This window comes from Gobius niger, assembly GCF_951799975.1.
Source record: "Gobius niger genome assembly, chromosome: 3".
NCBI classification, from domain to species: Eukaryota; Metazoa; Chordata; class Actinopteri; order Gobiiformes; family Gobiidae; genus Gobius; species Gobius niger.
In genome coordinates, this window is record NC_136854.1 from 5604850 (window position 1) to 5617059 (window position 12210).

General features: G+C 43.5%; 1 protein-coding gene across 1 annotated transcript in view; it reads right to left on the bottom strand.

Moving 5' to 3' along the window:
- The window catches only part of LOC306960587 (multidrug resistance-associated protein 1-like), a gene marked incomplete at its 5' end in the record, with an annotated part of 39971 nt that extends 29741 nt beyond the window's left edge, over positions 1-10230 (bottom strand). The window contains 5 exons of the mRNA XM_079553018.1: positions 1996-2199; positions 4248-4340; positions 6106-6267; positions 7819-7996; positions 10205-10230. Of these exons, the coding sequence (XP_079409144.1) occupies positions 1996-2199; positions 4248-4340; positions 6106-6267; positions 7819-7996; positions 10205-10230 (663 nt within the window). The remainder of the gene's footprint in view (positions 1-1995; positions 2200-4247; positions 4341-6105; positions 6268-7818; positions 7997-10204) is intronic.
- Between the last annotated feature and the right edge of the window lie 1980 nt (positions 10231-12210).

Below are 12210 nucleotides of genomic sequence, written 5' to 3' on the forward strand. Positions count from 1 at the left end.
TACAAACAAAGAGGCACTGCGGACTTTAACTCTAAATGCTTCAGGGCGCAGTATGCAGCTTCACTCAGACACATTTTCCTCTGTACTAGTGCAGTTTCCATTACAAGCAGCACACAGGAAACAGACAATGGGATATATATTTGTTGTATCTGAAGACTAGGTGGCACCATCCGTGGCAGTTTTACCTTATAAACCCACTCAGGAATGTTTTTACAAATTCCTGAGAGCCGTACGCCTGACCACCTAAACCAGAGGCTCGGACAGCCACTAATTCCTGTAGTTTTTCAGATTTTTTCTTAGCCTCTTAACCTTCTCGCCTGAACCAAGCACATTTTCTTCAGTTTGACTTCACCCAAATCTAAAAAGCTTCTTGAAAAAAAAGTCAAAATGGTGACAAAAACAAGACACAAATGAAGATGAAAATGCAGCAAAACAGGTGACAAAAAGGGGATAAAAAGCAACAATAACGCAACAATATAGCAGCAAAAACACAATGTTAAAGTGACGACAACACAAGAAAAAATCTTAGATCAGTTTTGTAGGTCTTAGCTTTTGACTACTAGCTAAGACCTACAAAACTGATCTAAGATTTTTGGGGTGTTACAGTGGCCTATAGGCATAGGCGCCAGTCAAGAAGCTTTTATATTTGGATAAAACTGAACTGGAGACAATGTGTTCGAAACCTATGCGCCAGGATCCTGTTTGTGGACTTCAGCTCTGCCCACAACACCATCCTCCCTGGACTGCTACGAGACAAATCTACCAGCTCAGCGTGCCCGACTCCCTCTGCAGATGGATCACTGACTTCCTAATGGACCGGAGACAGCACGTGCAGCTGGGGAAGATCGACTCGGACTACAAACACTGGAACTCCTCAGGGCTGTGTTCTTTCTCCCTGGCTCTTCTCCCTGTACACAAACTACTGCAGCTGTTGCAGCGCTGTTAAATTGCGCATTTGGAAAAAGAGAGACTCATGAACATTAACAACACCCAATAACTATGTATCAGACTCATGAACGGAATAACGTGCTCCAGCCATTTGCAGTATGTGGTACGTCCACAATGAGATTTGCTGCTCACTTAAAACACCTGTGAATAAAATCCTGCTGTTGTTCTATGTCAAATTGTCGTCTTTATCATATTTTACTTTTTATTGTTTTATTTTAATCTTCTTCATGCATGCCCTTATAGACTTATAGTTTTAAAGTTTTTATAGCTTATTCTTATCTAAATTCTGTGTTGTATGTTTTATGTTGCACGATTATAAGAAAAAATACTAGTTTGCGAACCTGGTCTTCTGATTCTGATTACAGTAAGCACTCTCATTCCAAAGCCAATGCCAATTTTACTGGTTCAAAGCCAGCATGATAGAGGGCAGCTTGTTTTTTCTGAGTGGCATCTTTTACCAACCTAAGTGACTCGTAATTGCCTGTCAACTCTCCAACAAGAGTGCCTGATAGACTGCTGGGATGACTATTGAAGCCAGCCCTGGAGACGTCGTGCAACCACTCAAAACAAGCACTAGCGGTGATAACCATTATTAAACTTATATTCAAATTTAATCATAGTCATCTCCCCTTTATTACAACACAATGATGAAGGTCGCTGAAATAAAGCTAGCCAAACTGGTGAAAAGAAGATGCTAAAAGACAAACTATGAAGGTAAGCAAACGTGGCTAATGTTATGTTCATTTGGACAACAGCTAATGCTATCGATCGGCAAAATCACCGGTTAGAACCACAGTATGATGTGGTAATGTTGTGTCATTATCATGTTGTATATCACTATCATGTATGCTGTATATTCTCCCTGTGTCTGTGTCAGGTGCTCCAGTTTCCCCTACCACTACTGTATGTACTATAGGTTCCTCTCTGGGCTCTGAAAAATCTCAGTGGGACTTTCCTGGTTAACAAAAGGTCAAAAAAAAATGCACGGTGTGCGGGAGTCTAAGGATCTTGGTGGGACAAGGGTTAAAAGTCAATCTGCTTGCTCACCAGAAAGGACGAGGATGCGAAGGACGCCAGAGACACACAGTAAAGGATCTGAGATTTCTTGAGCGCTGCCAGTTCTCCGTCTCTCAGAACCCCGACCCGTCGCTGGAACACCTCTTCCCAGGCGTAGAACTTTAAGATCTTCATCCCAGACACCATTTCTGTCATCAGTTTGATACGACCATCCATGAAGCCTAGCTGGACCACCTGGGAATGTTTGGATAGATAAGGTAAATGTGCAGATACAGTGGCGAGAAAAAGGAAGTACACTGCTTGGAATTTCTCACATTTTTGCCTAAATGCAGGGCACTCCTATGCTGGCCTCCCCAAGCACACTCAGCCCCCTGGCTCCTCCGGATCTCCAGGGACACACTGTGCACCCCTCGTGGACCCACTCTTACTCACTCTTAAGCATCCCTCCTCGGACTAGACCCCAAGCCCCAGCCCGGAGAAAGTCCGTGACCTTGATACTCTCAGAGTCACACACCCTCGGTTTCATGTATAATATTTGTAAAAACCCAACTTGTCATTACAAAACCCTGAACCCAAAAAACCTGTCCGGTCCCAGCACCTCCATTCTAGTCCTCACTCCTCCAGCCCAGTCCTAACACCTCCAACCCGGGCCAAACACCTCCAGGCCCGCCCACAGACCTCCAGCCCAAGACCAACACCAGGTTTCATGTTCATCAGCTATAACAGTGCAATACACACATGCCCATACACACATGGCACACACATGGAGTCACACAAAGGAATAACCAATGCTGGGTGTGGCACCCCTTGTTTCATGTCTAATAATTGTAAGAGCCAAACATCTCATTTCAAAACTCAAACCCTAAACTCTGAGCACATCTCCGCTGTTTATTTTCGGACCAACGGGACTTAGGACCAATGGGCCTGTTGTTTTCTGACTAAAGAGATGTCGGACTCGTGGCACCCCTACTCAGTGGGACATTTTCAGAATAATGAGACGTCGGACTAATGGGCCGACCCCGTTATGTCAAGGTTTTCTCAATGGATTGTGGTCTCTTTCATCAATGTAATTGAAATCCACACCTAGACCACATCCAAAATAGCCAACAAATTACCTTTCGATATATTTTATTACATTTTACACATGGCCATACACAGTAATCAAGTTGCTGATTGGCGGCTCAGGCCGAACCAATCACGACCGTCACAGAGAATTTTTTTTAATTTTATTTTTTATTTGTCCTTTATTTATCCAGGATAAAACCATAGACTGTATATTAATGGACAGCTTCTGCTCATTCCTCCCCATTTACCATAATGACTACGGTCGACGGGGAAGTCATGATGGATTTACAGACTCTCCCTCCCCAGCTCTGACGAAGCATGTTCCTAAAAAGGGCTTAAGGGCAGGATCTTCACTGTAGACTCGGCCCTTGTGTGACGTGTAGCTCGCGCTGCTCCAATGCTAACAGTCCGACCCTCATTAAGTACGAGATTTCTAAAATTCTTCTTACCAAAACCAGCCTGGTTGCTTAAATTGTGACTAACCCAGAGTTATCTCAGGAGGAATATCGAGCCTAGTCTATTTGTATTCCTAGTTTTTATCATTTGTTTGTGTTGTGAAGCACTTTGGGCAGCCGTGGTTGTTGTAAATGTGCTATAGAAATAAACTTGACCTTGACCTTGACCTAGTCTAGTGTTGAAAAAATGTCTGAGCTCCAATGTCCTCTGTTCTCTGGCCTCATGGTGAGGGGGGGCTCTCTCAGACCTTCCACCAGAGCCTCTGTTAACGGGGATTGTGTGCTCCCAAAATTTAGAAAATCTTTGGATAGTCAAGCTTCTCCTTCAGAGGGGCTACACTGTGGAACTCTCCCCACTGCTCTAAAACTGCAGACTAACAATAACATCTTTACCAGAGAGCTCAAACAGTGGCTCAAATTGGCCCAAAGGTGTTCAATGTGTAAAATGTGCCTTATGTAGTTTAATAATCTGTTTTATTGTAACCTTGTATAATAATGTGTTTTATTTTGAAACCTAAAAGCCCCCTATGGACAGGTGTTGAAAATGAGCACATGTGCTATAGCACTTTAAACAATGCATCTGGTTCGTCCAATGTAATTGCTATGTCCATATTAAATAAATAAATAAATAAATGAAATGAAAAAATGAAATGAAATGAATGATAAGTTATATGTGCCACATTACAAAGCCACAATGCCTCATTTGCATCACTAACAACGACCCTACTCTCAGTAGGACCTGCTTCAGCCACGAAGTGTTACCTGTAATCTGGTGCGCACTGTTGTGATGAAGCCGTTCAGAGGAAAGAGGAGCAGCACCGCGGACAGACCAGCCAGAGCCGAGGGACCCAGCAACTGTCAACAAAGACATCACTCACATACCATACATGTGGGACCTTCACCAGACATACCGGGCTAAGTACTTTTCTTTATCTTCAATACAATTTACATTGTAGATTCTCACTGAAGGCATTACACTATGAATGAACATGTGGGATTATATACAAAATAAAAAAGGGTGAAATAATTCCAAATATGTTTTATATTTTACTGTAAATTCCTTTTTTTCTTGGCAATGAGCGTCATAAGGTCGTCTCTGAAATGGTTTAAGAATCTGTGAAGTCCAAACCATTTCTGGTGATGATGTCAGAAGCTCAATGAGAAAATGTCCAAAGTGTGCCAAGCAGTAAGCAAAGCACATTCTGAAAGAATAACCAATACATAAAGAAGTGTTTTCACACTTTTGACCGTTCAACAACCAGCCACCAATCCCTAAGGACACTGAGCGGCTGCTGTCATGTTTAATGGGCTGCTCTTGCTGAAACATGGTGCACACTTATAGTAATAATGTCAGCTGTTGATCAAATCACATTTTTGCACCATGTGTGCGCTAATGACAATGTGTCCACAGCCCTGAAAAATAAAATAGTCCTGTTTTGGATTTATGTCGGCTTGTGATTTATCAATCAAGAAAAAAGTAAAATAAATGAAATTTTGACTATATAAAGTCAGAACAATCGAGACAACTGGATCGTCATGAAAATGAAATGGGGTGACAGTGCACAGGTGTTTCAAATGAGTCATTCGACTAGTCTTTAATAAACTCTAGATAGGACATATTCAGAGTAATACGTTGGAATGAATGGCAATTCTGGCGGCCATCTTGTGACTGGCCCTTCCATCCCGGTGCAATGGAATCAAATGGAAACACCACTTATTTCCTTCATACTGTTTTCATCTATTTGTAATTATTTCATGACTCTTTGATAATTGTGACTGATCTTGTGTTAGATCTGGCGAGAAAATAATGTTTTTTGCAGTTTTTCAAATGTTATTCCAGTTTTATTGGAGGCAGAGACTTTAGCTCCATTTGTTCATGGATTTTCCCCTGTCAAACACTTGTCATTCATTCATCATCAATCATTCACTTCTCTTTTAAACAAATATAACATTTTTTCTTCATGGGACAGTGATACAGTGAACGCTAACACTGAACCCTGGGAATGAATGGAGAAAACAAAGCTAATATGGCTAAACAACACGACGTTTCAAAGAAATGAGCGGATCCTGACTGAGATACGAGACTTAGAAGTAATAAACTAATCACAGACAATGAGGCTCACATTCTGCAGTTGGATCAATGAAAATCTGGTTTTCCATTGCTAGCATAGGGGTTAGCCTCGCCAGCCAGTCACAAGATGGCCGCCACGTTTGCCACATCAACGAGTGTCATGTCCGATTTATTATTTCTTAAATATCTTTGACTGCCACATTGTTGTTGAATCAAAAACAGGAATCGCACGTCCAGGTGGACCAACATCATAAAGTCATTGGAATCAGAATGGTTTGAGAACAGGTTCACAAACTAGGATTTTTTCTCGGTGCTGATGTGCAACATAAAACATATAACACAGAATCTAGATAAAAAGTAAGCTATAAAATCTGGACACGGTCATGTGGCACCAAGTCATGTGACATGGTGTGCCTCAAGTGTCAGGGTCTCAGTTGACTTTATGATGGTCATCCACGTAGCGCGGTGTTGTTGACTCCTGTTTGTGAGAGTAGTCTGACTGATGTACCATGAGGCACACTGGTGCGTGTCATGGTCTGTATCACTGACCAGCCAGAGAAAGTAGAAGCACAGGCCGATCTCAAAAGGAGCCATCCAGATGCTGTTGATGTAAACCATGAGGTCCATGAGCTTCTGGACGTCAGCAGACACCAGAGAGATGACCTCCCCCGCGGCACACTGTCTCCGGGCCCCACTGCTCATCAGTAAGCACTGCAGAGAGACAGTCAGCATGTGACAGACTACGCATATGTGCACTTAGGTGTTGTAAAAGTCTACTTGCACCTTGTCCATCCACCCAAAGATATTTAAAGGTGCATTATGAAACTTTAAATGTTCAAAAGACCTTGATATTTGTACGTATTTGACTTGAGTGGTCAGCATGGCGGCTTTACTTTCCATCATGGTGGCCTCTTCAACCCTCCAGGAACCATTGATTTGTTCTTTGAATGAAGTGCAATGTAAACCAACAGGAAACAACACTCAGTTTTGTATCCTTTAAAAAACAAAAACTCTAAATACTGACTGAGCATGCAAGAGTAGCACAGACTTTTGTCATTATAACTGGCCACATGTTACATATTTTTGTCTTGTAAACATGTAAATATATACAGTCCTGTAACACAGAATTAAATAGTATGAAACAACAGACGGATCGGTACAGCGTCACCAGTGATGCGGTCGCGGTGACCGAAAGGACAAGATCGCGAAAACAAGCGGCCAAAATGAGTTTCCTTCGCAGGGTGGCTGGGCGCACCCTTCGAGATCGGGTGAGGAGCTCAGTTACCCGGGAGGAGCTCGGAGTAGAGTCGCTGCTCCTTCACGTCGAAAGGAGCCAGCTGAGGTGGCTCGGGCATCTGTTCCGGATGCCTCCTGGTCGCCTCCCGCGGGAGGCGTTCCAGGCATGTCCTAGTGGGACAAGGCCTTGTGGAAGACCCAGGACACAGTGGTGGGACTATGTCTCCGAGCTGGCCTGGTGTCGCCTCGGGGTCCCCCCAGAACAGCTGGAGGAGGTGTGTGTGATCGGGAAGGTTGGGCATCTCTGCTGAGACTGCTGCCCCTGCGACCCGGCCCCGGATAAAGCGGAAGAAAATGGATGGATGGATGGATGAAACAAATATACATCATATACAGCAGGAACCATATGTTTACATACACTTTATAAAGAGACGCACTTGCATTTTTTTTCTCACTGTATCACATGAAACCAGAATTAACTTTTACCTTTTAGGTCAATTAGAATTGTGTTAGTTATTTCTATTTGCTAAATGCCAGAAGAATGAGAGATAGAATTGACGACAGTTTCATGTATGACACATCTTACATTTCAGTAATATTTGGTAGAATTGCCTTCAAACTGTATATTTTGGGTCAAACGTTTTGGATTTCTTTCCACAAGCTTCTCACAATAGTTGGATGAGTTTTGGTCCATTCGTCCAAACAGAACTGGTGTAACTGAGACACATTTGTACATGCACATGTACACACATGTCTTTTCAGCTCTGCCCATACATTTTCAACTGGACTGAGATCAGGACTTTGTGATGACCACTTCAAAACATGTCTCTCGCACTCTACCCCAAATATGCTTGCATACAGGGCTGAGGGGTCCACAGTGTACACGTACAAACAAGTTAGTAGACGGTCGATTTCATCGTCATGCAATACAGTGATTCATTATTGTTCACATGCCACTGAAAAGGTACATGGAACAATAATAACATCATAACATCCGTACATGACCGCCCACTGTGTTTGCTGTACCTTCCTGTAGAGGAGGCCGGTGAGCGCGGTCTTCAGCCTCATGCCCACAGCGAAGCAGTGGTACATGTACTGGTGAAAAAGCAGCGACTGCAGACAGGAGAGCAGGAACAGCAGCACGGCGAACAGCAGCCCCTTCCACACAGGCGCCGCCGGGTCCCGCATGAAGTCCAGCAACAGGCTGCGACACACAGACCAAACTGTCAGCATCCATAATCACCCACTCACACAGCAGCAGCTCCTTCCACACGGGGGCGACAGAGACACCCAAACAACATCCAACAGGCAGCAGAAGCTCCTTCCACAGCGACAGAGACACCCAAACAACATCCAACAGGCAGCAGCAGCTCCTTCCACACGGGGGCGACAGAGACACCCAAACAACATCCAACAGGCAGCAGCAGCAGCAGCAGCACACAGCTAATAATGCCATCCATCAGCAGCCGCCTGTCTAGACTGTCTGCAAACCATGAGCAGGTGACGCAAAATATCAATTTCGCTCGAAACCACAAAATGTCACTGAGGTATTCCATCTAAATTATAAATAATATGGATTTTTAGATGAGACATCATTTCAAATTTAGCCTTTAGTTTTGGTCCTGATCTAGTCTGTCTCTTAAAGTGCATATGACTGAGTTAGATGGATAACATCTGTTGTCAGTAATAATAATTTTATGTCAGTGAAGCTGCAATTTAATGAAGAAACTGACTTTTAAGTTAATGATAGTAAATGGGGAAAGATTTTGAGTCACTGATTTCCCATTGACATAACAGTCGCAACAGTTTCCCAAAAGGAAGAGTCCAATCAGGAAGTGACACAATTAACATCACAAAAAAAGAAAACTGGTTGTGTCTAATGTGTCATGTGCACTTTAAGTCCTGTTTTGCTTATATATATATATATATATATTTTTTTTTTAACATGATGTAGTGGAAAGAATGTACTGTGTTGAATTGCCAAGCAGAGCCCAGGCATTCCGATCAGAGGAATTATATTATATTATTATTATATTATATAAATTAATTATACGCTTCAGTAAGCGTATGAAAACAAGACACACAGGCCAATAAAGAACACATCGGATTACAAACATGTTTTAAACCAAAATGTACCATGACAGGTACGGGACATTCCATAACACACTCATTATCGGGCGAAATTAATACAATAATCAGTGAAGACAGAGCTCTGAAGCTTGTATCGCCTTTCCTGAGCCTGTTCCTCTAACAGCTGGTCACATGACTAAAGGGTCAAATGTCTTGAAAAGTGCTTCGCTCTGCGAGTCGTGTATCAAGCAGCTCATTGGCTCAGAGCGTTTTACCTCAGCGCGAGGTGCAAAAGGCGATGTAAACCAGTAGTTCATTTACAGTACCCTGGACCTCGAGGATCCTGCCAATATTATGACAAAGTGATTAACTAAACTCAAACTATTCAGGAGTGTTGCGTTTAAACAAGGGAAAATACTCTCAAATTGAAACCTTTTACTGAAACAACATTAAAAGTAACTTTCCTTTGAAAGTTATGTATACATTTCGCAATTTTTTTTCCAAGTAGGCCTACCCCCAGCTAAATGCTCAAGTAACTTCAGGGGTCCCCGTACCCCTGCTTGGGAAACACTTATGGAAACCATAAGTGATAAGTAAATGCCCTGAATTTCCCCCATTTTCCAGCAATCATATGGTGCAAGTTTTCTGCACCTGGCCGTGGGAATGAAGCGCTACGGCAAATAGTTGGCTAAATAATATAGAGGACGCATTGATGCTACTGTTATTGTAATATTATTATATTGGTCCTGCCTCAGAGCAGCAAATAATGAAAAGGCCACACGCCTATTGGAAACTTCTATTGCACACATTTATGTGATTGTGTTGGTGCTTCTCTCATGTTTAAGAGAAGTAAACAACCGCAATAATAAAGTTTGTCCACAAGAGGTCAGTGTTCAAACAAAATGAAGCAGCTCTGAAGCTCCAAATCTTTTTTGAGACATTGATGCCTTGAAGTGTCACAAAGCTTCACTCGCCCATCACTGGGAATAATGTTTATATGAGTGGGGTTTGTGGGTTGCTTGTACTGTAGAGTACACAGTCTGGGGCAGCAAGCTACAAGTGAAGTGAACGCATGTTGTCCACTTCAGTGTTCACATGTTGTTCACTTCAGTGTTCACATGTTGTTCACTTCAGTGTTCACATGTTGTTCACATGTTGTTCACTTCAGTGTGCACATGTACGCGCACACTGAAGTGAACAACATGAGAACACTGAAGTGAACAACAGGCGACAAGTGCGAATGACACCCCTCTTGCGAGTGACGGCAACGGGATCCAGCGAGCAACAAGTAACACATGTTGCACATCGATGCAGCTTGTGAATGTGAATGTTAGTCTCTCACCTGAGCACCTGGGGCACCGTGAACATGGCCACGTCATGAAGGATCAAACACACGGTTCCACACAGGAAGTACAGGCTGAAGCTCTGAGACACCGCTCTGAGCAGGAGCACACTGAAATTCTGCCTCTGCTCCTCTGGCTGCAGCAGGTGGGTCTTCTCCGATTCCGTCCCAGGACTCCCCGAACTGCTGCGCACAAGTTTGGATCAAAGACAAAAGTGCTTAAGCTGACATTCGTACTCTGTGGCTTAAATGCTGTAAATGTTTCACACACAAAAATAAGACAATCAATGACAAGAGGGACTGAACAAAGATTAGAGACCTAGTGACAGTGGGAACCAGATGTGTTCATACATTTTATTTAAAAAAAGACACATTTGCACTTTTTTTCCCCCTAACCCTAACCAGAATTTACTTTTATTTTTTATAAGGTCAATTATAATTTTAAACATTATTTCTATTAGCCACATTCTAGAAAAAATGAGAATTAGAATGTTTAGAGATGTTTTTGTTACTTTTTACAAAACCAAAAGTTTACATACATTTCTTTAATATGTCTTTTCAGCTCTGCCCATACATTTTCAACTGGACTGAGATCAGGGCTTTGTGATGACCACTTCAAAACACTGACTTTGTTTTCCTGAAGACACTTTGTAGCCAGTATTGGCCATGTGCTTTGGGTCATTGTCCATTTGGAAGACCCATCTGCGCCTGTCTTGAGATGTTGCTCCAATATTTCCACATAGAGTTCTTTCTTCATGATGTCATCGATTTAGTGAAGTGCACCAGCCCCTCCCACAGCAAAACAACCCCACAGCTTGATGCTGCCACCCCCGTGTTTCATAGTTGTGATGGTGTTCTCAGGTTTTTTTCCTCCAAACATGACGATGGTCATTATGGACAAAAAAAACCTCCAATCTGGCCACGGTTTTGTTCGGATTTTCGGAAGCTGAATGCCGTTACAAAGCCGGATTGTTTTCCTTTGCCTAGAATGGACGATTGTGTTGACCTGGTTGGCTCTGCTAAGTTTGTCAGTAAGTTCGATCTCCTGAAAGGTTACTGGCAGGTGCCGTTAACCAGACGCGCTCGAGAAGTTTCTGCTTTTATCACTCCTACAGGCTTGTACTCCTACTCAGTTATGCCGTTCGGGTTAAGAAATGCCCCGGCGACGTTTCAACGTCTAATGAACAGAGTTGTTGGTGACATGTCGGGGTGTGCATTGTATTTGGATGATGTCGTTGCTTGGGACGATACTTGTCCGATACTTGGGACGAACATGTGGAGCGCATTGAGGAGCTTTTCACTCGTTTGGCGGAGGCGGGGCTCACTGTCAATCTTGCGAAGTGTGAGTTTGCGAAGGCGACAATGACATATTTGGGTCGCGTGGTAGGGCAGGGGGAGGTCCGCCCTACATAAGGAGGTGAAATTTGTGTGGTCTCTCCTTTGTCAGCAGGCGTTCGAGCAGGTGAAAAGGCTCCTCTGTGCTGCTCCCGTGTTGGCTGCGCCGCGCCTCCAACAGCCGTTCCAACTCTATGTGGACGCTAGCCACGTGGGATGAGTTCGGTATCTGTAGGCCGGTTAGTTTTTTTTCTAAAAAGTTCAATAAACATCAACTTAATTATTCCGTAATTGAAAAGGAAACCTTGGCGCTAATCCTGGCCTTAACTCACTTCGACGTGTATTTGAGTGGTGGAGCTAGCGTTGTGGTGTACACGGACCACAACCCGCTCACCTTCCTATCCACGTTAAAGTGTCCAAACCAGCGTTTGGTCCGATGGGCATTGTTCCTCCAAGCGTACAACTTGGACATTCGGTACATTAAAGGTACTGACAACGTAGTGGCGGACGCATTGTCACGCGCGCCAGTGTAGTCCGGTCTGCCTGTGTATGTCTTCCCCCTTCCTCTTTCTCGCTGTCTCTGTCCCTTAAAATGCTTCTGTGTGCACCAGTTGCCAGGTGGAGAGCAGTCCAGCTGGAGTGGAGCCGGGGTGTCTACAGGTTGGGCCGCA